At 41.0% G+C, this 18,510-nt stretch overlaps 2 protein-coding genes across 3 annotated transcripts in view; one reads left to right on the top strand and one right to left on the bottom strand.

The window, feature by feature from the left end:
* Positions 1-18,510, bottom strand: part of LOC126873815 (octopamine receptor beta-2R-like) — a 612,816-nt gene that overhangs the window by 486,296 nt on the left and 108,010 nt on the right. The window lies entirely within an intron of this gene.
* On the top strand, positions 7,674-10,043 carry LOC126873882 (uncharacterized). Its single transcript, XM_050635216.1, has 2 exons — positions 7,674-8,733; positions 8,911-10,043. Exons 1-2 carry the CDS (start codon positions 7,674-7,676, stop codon positions 10,041-10,043), a joined length of 2,193 nt encoding a protein of 730 aa, XP_050491173.1.

Raw genomic sequence — 18,510 nt, 5'->3', positions numbered from 1 at the left:
GTTTTCTTAATAGAATACAAATATTTCAAACTGGATTTCTTAAAAAATGTAAAAATTAAAAAGCTAAACCATTCTAAAAATTCTAAAGATTCTAGTTGAATAATTTTTGTCAAGAAAGAACAGATTATGAACACTAATAAAAACCTCCAGTTCTAAAAACTAGTAGTATCACAAAAAAGCTTCGTATCTATTGAAAACTTTGTGTAGTCTATTATTCCTAACGTAATTTTTCGATCAAGCCGCGTGTAATCCATAAAGCGCGAAAAGCCCGAATCGATTGAGACATCTTAGTGAACTCGTGCTCGCAACGCAGAATATTGGCCACATTCTTATACGTACAAATTATAAGCCGCGCGTTTCGTCCGCGCTAAAATCATGCGCCATTAGTGAAGAACGAATAATCATTCCGAATCGCTTTAAATCTATTTGAGTTAGAATCTGTTAAAAGTTAAAATCATTTCGAACATGATTCAAAGATTAAAACTCTTGAAAATCTTGTTCGTCTTGGAATTATTAAAAATCTTGATAGGTTTGAAAATCTTGAGGGTTTAGATACATTTTTTGATGAATATTCAATATTTCACAAGCACTTTGATTACTTTCAACTAAGCAATATCGCCTGTACAAAATATTTAAGAAATTTGGAAAGTCCGAGTTATCATAAATACAAGACTCAGTACTTATCAAGATTTATGAGCACTTATCGGACATTGAAGAATTTTAAGCTTCGAATCATGTTCGAAGTAATTCGAATTTGTCGCCACATGTACAATACAGATTCCAACCGATCCAAAATGTTTCAAATCCCATCACTAAACATAATGCAATTTGGCGAACATTGTTGAATCGAGCGACATTACATCTGATGGAAACGCAATAGTGGAATTTCGAACGGTTAGAAAGAGTTGAATCGAGAAATTGAGTCCGATTTGAAACTAGAGTTATTAGAGCGACTTGTGCGGCCGATTAGAACATGTAATTTTAACGGATTACCGGGGTCGTTAAGCGACCAATCAGATTTTGACGACTGTCAGAGGTGAAGTTAAATCCTGGTACGAGTTTTGGCGTGTAGGAGGAAGTTCAGCAAATTGTGAAGACAGTGTTGAAATGTCATTACGTTTCGGGATGTTTGTGTGAGAATTTGATAAAATTTTGAGAATCAATTCGTTTATCTTGACGATTTTAAATAATAATTTGGAGTTCGGTGAATTTAATAAAAGTTAGTAGTAATCTCCGAACTAAATTTGCCACATTTTTCTCATCTCTGTGAATTTATTTGTAACTGTGAATTAGTTTGAAAATGGAAATTATAAAGAAATCAAATTTTGCTAATTTATATTAAACGTAAGATTATTGTTAACACATATTCAGATTTATCAATCACTGTTATTCATCAATTTATTATCATTTACACCAATAAAAGATATGATATATTTAATGATATATGATATATTTAATTATTATTATATTAATATGATATATTTAATTATTATGATAAAATATAATTGTTGTGCATTGACATTGGTCATTTATTATCATTTATGTAAATAAAACTTTTTACATATACCTTAAATTTAACAAATCAAAGTTAAAATATCTATTAAACTAACAGTTTTTCGATGTGGTTAATGTTTTTCATGGTTCGGTTACTGTATTAAGAGATATATGGTTCGGCTATAAAAAAATAAAGTTAACCTTAAAATCTCCCCCACTACTAAATCTGTAAAAAAATAATGTACGCCACATGATGGACCTCTTCATACTAAACAACATTTGTAAAACAAATTTTTTAATAAGACCAATTCCTCACAAGATATTTCGATTTTCCGAGATAAAGGAAGCACTCTGTATGTGTAAACATTTTTTCGTTCCTTCAATACTATTGTATACTCGCTTTTGAGTCTCACTGTATATGTAACGTCAAGATCTCAAAACCAAATCTTTACGTTATTCACATGTGATAATGACAGTCTAAAGTAAAACGTTTAGAGAGATAAAAGTAGACTTTCCTTTTTGCTTCAGATTATATTAAAAATTTCATGAAAATTAAATTTACAACAACAAAATACTGCATAACCTCACAAAATTCCTCGAAGAATCACACTTCTTTATGTTGCCATACCTTTTACATAGTTTTTTATAACTTTATTTTTATGTAGGTTGATTATAGCCTTAGTTGCAAGCAGACTACTTGGAATTTCTCTTGTTATTTCTTTGTTTCACGTCTGCTAAAGTATGCAGATGTGCATTAGATGATCAAATACGTGATTTCGTTTTGCATTGTACTGCATACATAAATGAATAATGTCTGTGCATATTCTCTGGAGTTTCGCCATTTACGCTACATTTGCAGTAAAAATAAAAAGTGCCATTCTCAAAATACCAGAACTTATGATCCAAAATAGAATTTGTATTTTTATGACGAAAAATGTAGGAGTCACCGTAAACATTAAAATGGCACTTTATCTTTTACTTTTAGTAATACTCGTTTGTTTATAAAATTTCCAAATCATTTTTCTGTTTTAAGCAATTTGCATACAACCATTAATGTGGAGAAGTTGTATGTTGTCGCTTAAAATTGCACTGTAGGAAAAAAAGTATTGCATAACATTCTTTTTAAATATGCTGTAGCAATCTTTGCGGAAAGAACTCGAGCAAATTTATTGGCTAATTAAAATGTGAGGCGTAAGATGTGAAAAGTGACAAATGAATACCCGGCGTTTTATTCAACGGTTTGTTTATTGAAATTTGACTAACACGTGTGGCCTGGGCCTGACTAGAAAAAATATTCGTTGCGAAGATGTATTAACTAATTCGCAACTCGCTCTCGATACCGACTTTTTCGCAACTAGATTCTTGACTTTTACTTTTCAATTCTCGACTCATGACTCCTACTGACGACTGTTTACTGACACCTGCTTACTGACGACTGATCTGTTAATCGTCTTTCTTCCCTTTTTTATCTTTTAATATCCCCACTATGCACGTGTTCGTAACCGCCCGCCATTGTCACGTAAACTTGAGGGTTATATGATGAAAACAAGATAGCTGAGCCATAACACAACTATTAACTTTGTTTTTTATTAAACTTTATGTTTGCACTTAATAGTCATGTCTAAATCAAGTACGCGACTGGTCTAAGGGTAGAAAGCGGTAAAGATATGTTGACTATTTTAAGGATCGAGAAGAAGTAAGTCTAGTGACGATGTTGTGGTGGAGGAAAGCTAGGGGTGGGTGTGTCTAAGGACACGGGACCATCGGATTTGTTGATGACAATTTTGGTTAGGAAAGTGAGGGCAGTAGACACCGCTTCCAATTGGATAATAAGAAGGTTGGTGGACCAGGAAGGGTTTTAGCCGCTCTCGAGAGAAAGTTGCTAACGCAAGATACCGAACGTGAGAAAAGCCAACTTTTCCATGCCAACCCGTAGCAAACAATAAATGTAAAGCACACCTGAAACAAAAGATATTTGTTTGGTCTGAAGGACCTTAATTATGAAAATGCAGAGAGCCATGGTGGGTCCTTAAGACTATTGAGGGTACGCGCCAAGGATGTGTAGACATCTGGCTGCCATCTTGCCCGCGGTGTGTGGTGTGACGTCAATCCACATCTAAGGCCAGTGTGCAGGTCCTCACCGCGTACCCTCAATAACCCCAAGGACCCACCATAAACTTAAAATTTTGGTTTATTAACCCTGTAAGTGTTATCGGTTTATAGATGGTCCTTGGAATAGTCCTTCGGTTTATTGCACATTCTTACAAGTTACGGAGGGAGCGGGTAGTTACCCGCGTTACGTTGGAAAAACGAATATTCGTCTAACGGAAAAGCTGGTTTTTCCCATGAACAATGTCACCTACGAGCCACGTTGGTAGGAGGCCACCTCCTCCTATCATCATTTATTAACGTGGGCTAAAACCAATTGGCATCGCGGTTCGTTACCCTCACTTTTCCTAACGAAAAGTGTGAATAACGAATCCGCGTTGTTAGTTCAAAGGGCACACCCACACCGAGCTTTCCTCCGTAATAATACGAGAACACCTCTGCACTGAAACTACAAACTCTCATCAGTCAACATATCTCAGATCAGTCGCGTAAACTGTGCTTATAAAGTTGTTTAATAAAGTTCGATAGAAAAGAAACATCCGCGACCTCAAGATACCCACAGTCAAAGAGAAAATAACAAAATATAGCGCTGTCGCTATAGCAGATATAGCAAAAGAGTCAACAAACACCGAAACCCCCTAATCACTGGACAACTTGATACGACGGACCAGATTCGCAGGCTGAAGAGGCACTACCCGCTAGACCTAAACGCTAGATTTAATTAGTTATCTAAATTAAGTAATATTTGCTTATTTATAATACTTACATATAAATTATACTTATCTATAATAAGTATTAACTTATTATAAATAATCAGCCATGTCACCGCGTCACGCCAGAAAAATTACTGAAAATTCTCAACGCGAGAATTGATTGTAATTTTAATAAATGAATAAATAAAAAAAAAGAAAAGAAACATAAAGTTGTGTTATGGCTCAACCTTCTTGTCTTTAAAACCTAAGCCTTAATTTTACGTGACAGTGGCCTGGTCTCCGATATGGATTGATGTCACATGATGGTGGTCACGCACGCCTTCTTCCGAGTGTTTAACGGAAGGACTACAGGGATACCGATGGGCCATTAGGCCTGTCGGCACTTACGCTTTATCGCGACATTGCATACATTTCGTCGGTCTTTCATAAACAGTCTTCCAGCGATGCTATACTATGGACCGAAGAAACCGTTGGAAAGAGAATTGTTCTTTGCGGTCTAGTGCCGCTACAAGTGTTTAAAGAAAAAACACAATATAGCTGTTACGCCATGCGGCTTACCATAGGTCATATTCTTAACTGTCGATCGCGGCACTATAATGTCGCAGACGGATCGTCGCGGCTGCCCGGCAAACAAACATTGTAGTGGCAAGCGCATGGTTCATTAAGCAGGGCGACCTCCAGAAACGTCGACTCGTGGCCGTTATTTTACCTCGCGTAAAAGAATGTGGCGTGATCCGAACGTAGTGGGGGTCGCCTTCCAGAAAAAACGGAAAAAATCGAAAGGCGTGCAGAACTTTTCGAGAAGTCGAACCGTCAACACATCTCATATATCGTGCATTACTTATCAAGCAAAACGCAGTTACATTTTTTTTTTTTTTTTTTTGTTGTTCTCTTTATGTCTTCCTAGTTGATAAGTTGTTGAAATAAACGTTAATTTATTTGTGTTAATTCTGTGGAATTCATTGAACTACCCTTATTATCCTAATCGAAATAAGGGAATCGATCAGTTCGTGGCGTCGATTATTTAATCGTAACGGGAACTTACAACTCTCGTTGACGTGCTATCTCGCGATCGCGTCTCTCCGCGAACGGTCGAAACATTTTGGTCCTTCGAGCCGGATCACGTGCCAGTGAAGAGTGCACTTACCAGTGACCACACAGTGCCACGTGACTTTATCAAAACCAGCAGTGGATGGGGAACGCAACCACGCAGCCTTCCGCCTCAGCTGGACAGTCATCAACGCAACGAATTTCACAACTTAACAATACAACCGAACGAGTGGCTGTCGGGAAGGAACAAGGCGTTCCTCGCCAAACATACACGCGACCTCACGCCACACGACAGCAAGGTAAGCTCGTTCCTTATTTGGACCATTTCCTATCCTCGGCAACGATGACGAGCGAAGACCAACTCATCTCCCTGCGTCGGAGACGAGGCTACTGTAGCAGCCGATTCACATACTTATCAAACCGACTGGACGAGTACGAGCAATCCGAGTGTTACGCCACGAGGCTTACCACAGGCTGTATTTTCTAACCGTCGCTCGCGGTCCTACAACGTCGCAGACGGATCGTCGCGGCTGCCCGGCAAACAAACGTTGTAGTGGCAAGCGCATGGTTTATTAAGCAGGGCGACCTCCAGAAACGTCGACTCGTGGCCGTTATTTTACCTCGCGTAAAAGAATGTGGCGTGATCTGAACGTAGTGGGGGTCGCCTTCCAGAAAAGACGAAAATAATCGAAGGGCGTGCAGTTCCTTCTGACGAGTCAAACGCGACACTTCGACATATCAGACCAATAGCAAACGAATTTATCTAGAGATCAAAGTCGAGTCAAATTTCTGTAACATCTTCATCATATTATTGTAAAATATATTGTTCTATGTTAACCTGTTAATACAGTGTTACATTCATTAAACCACCTCTGTTATCCTAACCGAAACAGGGGAACGACTATTTCGCGGCGTCGATTAACATAATCGTAGCGGGAACTTACAACTCTCGCTGACGCGATCTCTTAGCAGCCGCGTCTCTCCGCGAACGGTCGTAACACCGAGAGTCAGCAAAACTCCTTATTAACGAACTACGAGAAACAACTGACCGAAGGTGCGAGTCAATTCGAAGCGATCCAACTCGAGTTAGAAGTATTGGACGAGGAGGAACAAGCGCGCGGCTTCGAAATAAGGGATCAGTACGTCGCGGTAGACACAAAGCTACAAAATCTTCTGAGGAACGCGCAAGCAGCTTCGCCGTCGACATCCATAAACCCTCCAACCTGTGCATCATTCGCAAGTTTAAATCCGATAGCCATTAAATTACCAGATCTTCGGCTCCCTACTTTTGACGGAAGCTTAGAAAAATGGAACACGTTTTATGATACCTTTTCACAATCGATAAAAATCCTAGTCTCACGGACATACAGAAATTCCATTACCTGCAGTCCGCCCTGCAAGGAGAAGCAGCCGATTGTTTAAACGCGTTACCCCTTAGTAATGTAAATTACAGTCAGGCTATAGCCGTTCACAAGGAGAGAATGTCCACGATACACAGCTTTCAGTCACTGCATGGCAATAATTGATTATCCAAGGATAACCAAGGAATCTCCAACGGAATTAAGGCGCTTAGTCCACACATTTAAACAACACATATATGCATTGAACAAATTAGGAGAATCCTACCCCGATACTAGTGCTATGCTCAACAACCTCATCCTCTCGAAAATACCACTAAGTATCCAAAAGCAATGGGAAATGACGCTGCCCAATAACGAGGTGCCTCCGTACATTCATTTACTAAACTTCCTAGAGAGATTAGCACGAAGCTCCAGACCGATCACCACGATCAGACAAACAAGAGAATCACCGGAACAAACTACTCCGGTCCGTCAACGCGCATCACGAGAGCATGCACTTACGGCGACACAGGTTACTCCAACATGCTCCACCTGTCAAGGACCACACCCCATTTGGAGATGTGACACCTTCAAAACCAAATCCCTTCGTGAACGCATTCGGGAGGTCAAAAGAGCATCACTATGCCTCAACTGCCTCGGGAAAGGGCACACAACGAAGCATTGTTTCGCAGGATCATGTCGCGTATGCGGAGAGCGACATCATACAATGCTGCATAGGACAAAACGCCATTCAGGATCTCGTTCCAGCAAGTCCAGCCCGAAATCTTCCCCATCAAATAGCCGATCCACAACACCTTCTTTGCCACCCTACGTATCACCCACTCGTCGCAAAAAGCACACAACAGACCACAGATCGGAAACACCACGAATAGCCGCGTCTCCAAGTCCACCGCCCAGTAACAGACGAACACATAACCAATGACGCCGACGATCGACGACTCCGTTGATGACCGAACATATCAGACCAATAGCATCCGAATTATTATCCAATGATCTAATCATCACAGCGCAGATTAACATTTTGAATGATAAACAGCAACCAATCCGATGTCGAGCGTTGCTCGACACCGGATCTAGTATGAATTTCATTACCGAGGAATTAGCAAAATCGCTACAGATAAGGCAAAGCAAATGTTCGGTCCCAATCGAAGCTCTAGATACCTTGACAACGACTTCTAAGCGACACATCACGGCCACGATCACTTCCACTGACGGTACATACACACGGACATTAACGTTCCTTGTCATTCCGACCATATCAACCTTAATTCCCAGCGAACCCATCGATCGTTCGACACTTGAGATACCAAAAAATCTCAAATTGACCGATCCACGATTTCATTTACCAGCTCCGATCGATGTACTACTAAGCTCAGGTTCAACACTCGCGTCGATGTGTGTGGGACAAGTCAACCTCACGCAGCCAGACGAGCCTGAACTGCGTCTGCAAAAGACGCGATTCGGATGGGTAATCGGGGGGAGTCCAACTTCCCAAACCGCGACAAGCATATTTCACACATCCACGACGACTTTACAAGCAGACCTCGCGCGGTTTTGGGAAATCGATGAAGGATCCTCAATTAAACATATCTCAGAGGCAGATCGACGATGCGAAGAACACTTCCAAGCCCACACCCGACGCACCAGCGAAGGACGATACATCGTCGCTCTACCTTTCAACGATCAGCTTCAGTCACTCGGATCATCTAAAACGCTGGCAATTAAACGACTCGCCTCACTCAATCGCCGATTCCAGCACGACAAATGCTTCGAATCAGAATATCGAACGGTAATACAGGAATACCTGGCGTTGGGACACATGACGAAGGTCAATGACAACCACTCCGACGACAACGGATACTATTTACCCCATCATGGCGTGACCAAAGCATCGAGTCAAACCACCAAACTCCGTGTAGTTTTCGACGGATCGGCACCAAGCACTACCGGAACCTCCCTAAACGATACACTTTACACAGGACCCAAGTTACAGGAAGATTTATTTTGTATATTAATTAGATTCCGCGCTCATCAATACGTACTCACTGGCGACATCGAGAAAATGTATCGGCAATTCCTCGTACGACCAGAGGATCGGAAATATCAAAGGATATTATGGCGCAGCGCGAGTGGAGAAACAGAAACATATGAGCTTAACACCGTAACGTTCGGTTTATCCGCAGCACCGTATCTAGCTATTCGGTGCCTCAAGCAACTGGCAGAGGACGAAGGACATCGATTTCCACGTGCAGCACAGGTACTGCAGCGAGATTTCTACGTCGACGACGCTCTCACCGGAGCTGAAACGAAGGACGAAGCCCTCACGCTCAGAACAGAACTCACCAATTTACTTCAACTGGCCGGCTTAAACATACGAAAATGGGCGTCAAACGATAATGACTTATTACACGGACTTTCTTTAGAAGAAACAAATCACCAACATTTTTTGGGCGACTCGCAAACCTTGAAGACGCTGGGGGTGTTTTGGAATTCATCCGACGTCTCCATTCTTTACTCGGTCGAAGTCAAACCCACGCCCTCCCGAGTCACGAAACGAATCATCAGCTCGGAGATTGCAAAAATTTACGATCCGCTCGGTCTGCTCGCACCGGTGATCGTTCGGGCCAAGATGCTACTTCAACGAATATGGTCGTCGAAAATCGATTGGGATGAATCACTTCCGATCGAGTTACATACAGAGTGGGAAAGGTACTATGCCCAATTACCCTTATTAGACAACGTCAGGTTCCAACGCAAGGCAATAATCGAGTCCGCAATAGAAATTGAATTGCATGGTTTCTGCGATGCCAGCGAAAAGGCTTACGGAGCCTGTGTTTATCTCCGAACCCTTAACACCAACGGCCGTGTTTGGACCCAACTTTTAACCGCAAAATCGAAAGTCGCCCCGCTCAAGTACCAGACCATTCCTCGGCTCGAGCTGAGCGGAGCACTCCTTCTTACGTCCCTGATGTCGACAGTACAACAAGCCCTATCACACAAAATTACTCGAACTATCTATTGGAGCGATTCCACTATCGTCCTCCATTGGCTCAATACATCATCTCACACCCTTAAAACATTCGTCGCTAACAGAGTCTCCGAAATTCAAACAAAAACCAGCATCCGCGATTGGCGCCACGTTCCTACCGACGACAATCCCGCGGACTTAATATCACGCGGCCAAACACCCGAAGAGTTTCTGCGCCCAACCATCTGGCAGCACGGTCCTGCTTGGCTCTACCAGTCGGAAGGCTACTGGCCGACATGGGCGCTAACACCGCAAATTGAAGTACCGGAGCAGAAAGGGGCGATTTGACTGTCCGCAAACCCCGCCGACTACAGTTTGTTGCAAAGATATTCTTCCTGGCCCAAGTTGATACGAATCATAGCTCGTTGCCTCCGTTGGAAACAGAAAAAGAACCGAGCTGCACCCCTAACCGTTACCGAATTACGCATAACGCACAATAAGCTGATAAAATTGTTGCAAAACATCCATTTCTCCGAGGAAATTCGTACACTCCAAAAAGATCGGAACGCGGCGATAAAGGGTAAGCTCACGCGACTCAATCCGTTCATAGACAAGGAAGGAATATTGCGAGTCGGGGGTCGACTCAGTCATTCGTCGATGACCTTCGCCCAGAAACATCCCATAGTATTACCTAAGTCATCCGTTACAACACGCATCATAGAACACGAGCACAAGATCCACATGCACTCCGGAACGCAGGCTACGTTATACGCAGTAAGACAAAGATACTGGCCCGTCGACGGTCGAAGTCAAGTATGGCGGGCGATCAAAGGCTGCGTCCGCTGCTGCCGCGCTCAACCACCGCCGGTAGAATACGTGATGGGTAATCTGCCGGAGGCGCGAGTAACGGAATCTCGTCCATTAACAAACGTCGGCGTCGATTACTGCGGGCCGTTCCACATCAAGGAAAAACGAGATCGTAACCGTTGTCAGATAAAGGTATACGTAGCCATTTTCGTATGCCTAGCAATTAAAGCGGTACACATCGAGCTCGTTGACGATCTCACTAGCGAAGCCTTCATCGCCGCTCTTCGCAGATTTATCGCTCGACGAGGGTATTGCTCCACCATCCATTCTGATAACGGCACCAACTTCAGAGGAGCAAGCAACGAATTACGAGAACTTCACGATTTATTACAATCGGACGACCACAAAGAAAAAGTAACCGCATTTTTAGCCGACAAACAAATCGAATGGCGCTTCATTCCCCCTCATTCACCGCATTTCGGTGGGCTATGGGAAGCAGCGGTGAAGTCATTTAAACGTCACCTCAGGCGTGTAGCCGGCAACGAGTTACTCACCTCTGAACAATTGAATACTCTTATCATAGAAATAGAAGCAGTCCTCAATTCCCGCCCGCTAACTCCTATCTCCACCGATCCAAATGATCTCCTAGTCCTCACTCCCGGACATTTCCTCATTGGCGATTCACTAATGTGCTTACGTGATCGAGATTTCGGAGACATTCCATCGAACCGACTCTCCAGATGGCAGCATATCCAACAGCTTAAACAGCATTTTTGGAACCGCTGGCATAAGGAGTATTTGAACGAGCTAACCAACCGCAATAAATGGAGCAAGGGTGGACACGGCATCCAAAAGGGCACAATCGTCATCCTCAGAGAGGACAACGTTCCCTCCATGCATTGGCCTCTGGGCCGAGTTATCAAGATTCATCCAGGCGCCGATGGTGTCATCCGGACAGCTACAGTTCAGACGGCAAAGAGCATTTTGGATCGGGGCGTCAAAAGGCTTGTCCCACTGCCAATTCAACCCGATCTCGAGAAACCCGAACAACTAGCCACCGAGACGAAATAAGATGGGAACTTCAACCACACCTCCCTAGTTTGATCGGTACCCTCTCAACGGGGGGAGAATGTTACGCCATGCGGCTTACCATAGGTCATATTCTTAACTGTCGATCGCGGCACTATAATGTCGCAGACGGATCGTCGCGGCTGCCCGGCAAACAAACATTGTAGTGGCAAGCGCATGGTTCATTAAGCAGGGCGACCTCCAGAAACGTCGACTCGTGGCCGTTATTTTACCTCGCGTAAAAGAATGTGGCGTGATCCGAACGTAGTGGGGGTCGCCTTCCAGAAAAAACGGAAAAAATCGAAAGGCGTGCAGAACTTTTCGAGAAGTCGAACCGTCAACACATCTCATATATCGTGCATTGCTTATCAAGCAAAACGCAGTTACATTTTTTTTTTTTTTTTTGTTGTTCTCTTTATGTCTTCCTAGTTGATAAGTTGTTGAAATAAACGTTAATTTATTTGTGTTAATTCTGTGGAATTCATTGAACTACCCTTATTATCCTAATCGAAATAAGGGAATCGATCAGTTCGTGGCGTCGATTATTTAATCGTAACGGGAACTTACAACTCTCGTTGACGTGCTATCTCGCGATCGCGTCTCTCCGCGAACGGTCGAAACAATAGCACATACGGAAAAACTAAAAAATATCTATACAAGTTATTTATTGTAACTTATTTATACTACCAAATAAAAAAGAAAGTAAAAGAAATGCATTCATATTTTTTTAAGATTAAAAATACCATTGGGTTAAAAACAATTCACAGACTCTGTTACGTCGGGCAACACTCTACCTAGACCAGGCCACACACCGCGGGCCAGACGGGAATCAAATGTCCGCTCATCCTTACTGCGTACACTCAATAGTCTTAAGGACCTACCGTAAATCTCAGGAATTTGCTAGCTAAGGTCCTTGAGACCGAACAAATATCGTTTTTCTAAATCATTTTCTAAAGATTATTGTCTACTACAGCTTGTCACGGGAAAGTTAGTTTTTCTCACATACGATGTTTCCCACTAGCAACTTTCTATCGAGGGCGGTTAAGACCCTTCCTAGTCCACCAACCTTCGTTTATCCAATCACAAGCAATGTATACTGCCCTCATTTTTCTGACCAAAAATGTCATGAACAAATCCGATGGTCTCGTGTGTTACGTCGCGTAACACTCTACCTAGACCAGGCCACACACCGCGGGCAAGATTGCGTACCCTCAATATGCTCAAGTACCCTTCATAAATCTCAGGAATTTCCTAGTCGAGGTCCTTCAAACCGAACAAACATCTGTTTTCCGACTCATTTCTAAAGACCATTGTCTACTACGGCTTGACAAGGGAAAGTTAGTTTTTCTAACGTACGATGCAACTTTCCTCCTACTAACCACTTTCTATCGAGGGCGGCTAAGACCCTTCCTAGTCCACCAACCTTCGTTTAACCAATTAACAACGAAGCCTATTTCCCTCACCCTCTTAGCCAAAATCGTCACCAACAAATCCGATGGTCCCGTGCGCTAGACACACCCATCCTTAGCTTTCCTCCGCCACAGCATCGTCTCCGAACATCACTGATTTTCTATCCTTCGAACAGTCAACATCCTTCGACCGGGTTTACACCCAGAGATCAGTCATTCACTCATCTTATACACACGCACCAGCGTAACTATCTTCTTTACAAGTTGTTAGAATAAACTGTGATTTATACTTACTATATAGTGTTACATTCATTTTGTGTTACACCGAAGTTGTTGGATTGTGAAAACATATAATAACCTGTTAGCGTTATCTTCAATTTAACTACTCTTATTATCCTAAAAGAAATAAGGGATCGAACGATTCGCGGCATCGATTAGCAAATCGTAACGGGAATTTACGACTCCCGTTGGCGCGCTTCTTCGAGATCGTGTCTCCCCGCGAACGTGCGAAAACACCGTGCGCTAGACACACCCATCGCTAGCTTTCCTCCGACACAGCATCGTCACTGTACCTTACTTATTCTACAACGTTAGAATAATCAACATGTCAGTACCGAGTTTTCAGTTCTGTCTTTTTCCCTTATTGCTACGTCAACTATAACAAAACTCTAAGAGCCTTGCTCGATCACCAACGAATATTGTGCCAGTATATCGCATCTCTATACGCCAAATCGTCATCTACGATTTATATCATACGACACACAGTGTACCTCTTAAGTGTTGAAAAAATAAATTTTGTAACCCTGTTAATCGCAGCGTTATACTACTTTAACCACCCCTATTATCTTAAAGGAAATCAGGGGATCGATCTATTTGCGGCGTCGATTGTTATAATCGTAACGGGAATTTACGACTCCCGTTGACGTGTTTCCTCGCGATTGCGTCTCCCCGCGATTGGTCGAAAATACAGGCTCTCTATGACATAAAAATAAGAAATACCTTATTCATCAACACAGATACGTAATTGGATAATCGTGACTTACATACATAATAAAGGATCTCTGCTTAAGTTTAAAAAAAATATAAATTTGCATGAACATCCGCAGTTAATGAGTCGATATTACCAAAAAACAGAACTATTTCTATTTTTCTCTATCATCAAAATACTTGAGGTGTATAGGGCGGTTTTAGTTCCGTGATAATTGTAGCTGCTGGCTGTAGATGTCGCTCTGATGGGGGTACTGCTATTTTTCTTCCATTTTTGATGCGTAGAAGAAAAATCGGACTACGGGCGCCGGGATTTGAACCCGGGTCCAGAACGTTCGTAACCTAAGGAGCTAACCACTGCGCTATCGTTGTCCGGTGTTAGTGTCGAGTGGCGGTATTTGTTGTCGAGTGCCGCCACATACCAAACTTCTGCAAATCATTACTTCGAAGAAGTAATCCAAACTCCGTCAAAGTAGCGAATTAGACAATCAAGTGCCACAGATCAGAAGTGATTTAACATCGCGCCGACGAAATTTCGATAAAGTTACAACAAGCGAGCCGTCTTGCAATTTATTAGTTCTTAGTTAGAGCGTAAGTAGCTGTCGGGAAAGTTGTTATCACCGGTGACTAAACGAGCCAATCAAGAACAAGTGTTCTAGCCCGCAACGCCTTCATTTCGCTTCAGCCGCCATTAAAACGGAAGTTGTGGCAGCCGAGGCATAATTAGAGACTGAAATCGGTGAACGTCGCGTTGCGGTTTTAAAATTCGATGTGTTAAAATTTCATTACGTTTTCCAGATATTGTAGAACTGTTGATTTGCAGACAGGTTAATTGATTATGCAGTGAATTACAGAAATATTCGTAACCTTCCGATTGTCAAATAATTGATATTATTTTACAAGATTCTTATCGAGGATGATGTATGTTGAATGATGACGTATGGTAAGTAAGATACCTGGCAAAAACATCATTCAACACGTATCTAATTTTACTACCTTAATAGGCGACTCTGGTAGACTTTTGCGAGCTAAACACGAATCTACAAACCGCTTTTCCTAGAATCCACAGTTCTCGAACAAATCAATTAAAAAAAAAATGTATATTTTCAATTTTAGAACTGTTTTGTGTTTTCACAGTAGCAGAGCTATCTAGTTGCTATCCAGATGAAAAGATTCTATGGACTCTCCCCAGTCTCTAATATATTTAAATAATGACCAAAGTGAAAAGGACGTCTAAAATGTACCACTTTTTGCTTGCATTTCCCAATTTATTTAAAAAAATAGAGGTCTAGGAGAAAATCTAACCATAGCACGCGATAGAACAGACATTTATGCTAAAGGAAGCATCAAGAAAAGCTAAAAAATCATGTTTTGTTTCCAATATAAAAGCGAAACAGTTTGACGAAACATGCAGCAACGTCAATGGTACTCAATGTTGATGTGTAAATAACCTTTAGTTTGATCATTATGTAAATATTTAAACGTTTATAATGCAATAACGATATATATCATTTTATTTGTAAGAGAATTTTTTCGTCTGAACAGCAACTCGATAGTTGCTACTGTAAAAGTACAAAACATCTTCAAAGCTGAAAATTTCCAAACTTTTTCGAAAACTGTATTCGAAGAAAAAACGGATTGCAGATTTGGGTTTAGCTTACAAAAGTCTACAAAAATCACCTATTGGTGAATGAGGAATCGGGACAAATTTGTTAATCGGTGTAATTATCATAACATGTATATCTTATGTTTATCTTATATGTATATCTCATATGTATATCGGAGATGAAAGAACCCCGGAGCTTTTGGAATTTTGGATAATCCCGCAACATTGTAATCTAGAGTCTACTATAGCTGTAATTAAACAATTGTAGTTATTCAATCCGATTGTAATTGTTCGCGAGTTGTGATGATGAGCTTGGGCTCGAGGCGACAGCCAGTCACCGAACGTAGCCGCGGTCACGGGATGAACGCTTTGTCTAACAAAGGTAATGGAGTAATTCTATAGCTCTCCTTAAAAAAAATATTTGTAGCAGCACGCGACAGTAAACATTCCAACGGTTTCTGTCCCGTGGCTCGCCACATGCAGATCCTATTCTTCGGGTATGATGGTTACCAGATGCCGACGCGTCTCTACAGTACATGATCAGCTAGCCCGACGGCCCGTCATAAATCTTAGGATTTAGTTGACTAAAGTCCTTCAAACAGTCTTTGTCCCAGCTACGGGAAGATAGGAGAGACCTATTTCTCAACGAACGGCGTCTCCCACTAGCAACTTTTCCTCGAGGGCGGCTAGCATCTTTTTCTAACGACCGATATGGAGATTGACCAATTAGCAGCAACGCCAAATTCCCTCACCTTCTGAACGAAGGCTATCCTCGACGAATCCAATGATCTCGTGTCCTCAGACACACCTCATCATAGCTTTCCTCTGCAGCATCATCGCGACGGAAAGTCATTCTCTCGTGAGGTCGTATTAGCGAGTTACTTAGTGTCTGTACGCTCGGTGGATGTTCCACGTTTTCGCAAAGAGTCCGACTTAGATTTTTGTGAGCACGTACATCTATCATTCCGTTGACCGCGGATTCGTTATTGAACCTAAAACCAACATCACTAGTATCACGAGTGTCCAACCGCCGCGGTTGATTGTCGAGTCGGTAGTATCCATACTCGTATTAACAGACCGTACCTTCGTTATAACACGACGATGGCCAATTCCAATGAGGATTATCAAACGCCCACAACCTTATTCCTGACCCTTCTTCGACATGTATATCTTAAAAATTTTAGTATGTTTAGCTATCTTAGTACTATTATGTTTAGTCAGAACCTTATTGCTAGAAGTATCTAGTGGTTGCGAAATATGCATTTAAAATTCGGTATAAAAGTCTATATAGATATTACAACATTACGTAAAAGTAATGTTACATTTTTGTGTCGATAACAGATGCAATATAAAATTTGATATGAGAAAAGAAATATTGTTCACATTTGAAATATTGTAATGTAATTTTAAACATGATAGCCTTTGAATTATAATCAGTTTATTCCGTATCGTATTTTAATAAATTGTACTTTATCATAAATATATTAGTATTCTCTGAACGTTTAAATTCGTTTAATATTTAAAATAAAAGCATAAAGTTCTAATATTGTAATATTAGCCGAGTATAGAGATTATATTAAATGTGTTTTGAGGTATAAAAATTGTTAAAGTTGTTATAGATCCGGCTTATTGTAAAGAATCGTACTTCCTATTTGTCTTCGTTTCCTTTAAATGAGGACCTTCATACCATTCATTAGCGAAGCAATTAATTTTCGTAAAAAAGTCTTTCTCATATTTCATCACTTAATTAAATTCGCGTTAATTTCACCTTTGTTTCTGACAACTTGTGCAACTCGCTGGAACCAGAACCTCATTAATCGCACAGTTAGTCCAGAATTTTCATGTATTTCAGCAATCTCTCTCTCTCTCTCTCTGTCTCTCTTTCTCCCCCTTTCTGTTGGTCGAAATTCACGACATCCCCATGAAAAGAACAAGTTTCTCTAAAAAGCGTCATATGATGAATTTTGCATGAAATAGACGTTTGTAACGCATTCTAGGATTATACTAATCGCGAATTCAGAGACATCTCTTAATGAATTTTATTTTATTATTCAAGTATACATTGAAGAAGGATTATAAAGTTAATATACTTAATTTATTGGTAAGATACAATTAGATGATCTTTCTTATATTTTAAAAACTAAAAAAAGCAGTTTTCACTTCATATTTGCTGGAGATTAATTTAAAATTTAAAAGAAACAAAACTATTCATAAAATTTATTAATATTGGTAAAGAAAAGTTTATAATTCAAAATTACGATTGATGTCATTGAGTATTATAAAGTTCTATAATTGAACATATTCTGTCCGAAGAAACAAAAAAACGTGAGGATTTTTTGGGGAAATTCATGATGCTCCCTTCGTAATCAAAAGGCTATTTTAGAGAACGGGACTTTAGCAGTTAGATCTATTTCAATAATCGCAACAGTACTTTTAATTTTCCATATTTATCGTGTTCTCAATAGCTAAATGTATCATAAACGCGGTTACTTCCGAAGGATGATTTAATAGATTGTAACTTTGCGATCGATTGACGGCCACCCAGAAGATTTACTGCGGCCCTCACTTAATTAGCTTCGGAGTCCCACGCTCACACTCTAAGATCTCTCAAAAGTCTTCCGCGTTTCGAGCGCACAAAAGTGTAGTTTTTTTTTATTTATTTATTTAAATTTTACAATTTGTCTAGTAGGACATTTGGTAAAATATTATAACTTAGTGGTATAATAATATAACATGTGGATGGTTACCCCCAGCGGGGTTCCATCTTCCAAGTTGTTTATTTTATTTCTGTTGTAAGGTCTGCGGGATGCTTCTTCTTCAGTCTTCTTTCTATTATGGTTTTATTCGTTTCAGCAACCAGCTGGTTTGGGTGTGTTACAAGTCTTTCTTTATGCTTTTTTACATATCTAGCGATTTCCTCTGTGGCTGTTGGAATTTT

Source organism: Bombus huntii, chromosome 15, assembly GCF_024542735.1.
Source record: "Bombus huntii isolate Logan2020A chromosome 15, iyBomHunt1.1, whole genome shotgun sequence".
Classification (NCBI taxonomy): domain Eukaryota; kingdom Metazoa; phylum Arthropoda; class Insecta; order Hymenoptera; family Apidae; genus Bombus; species Bombus huntii.
Note: the sequence above shows the minus strand (reverse complement) of the source record. Positions and strands in the feature narration are given on the sequence as shown.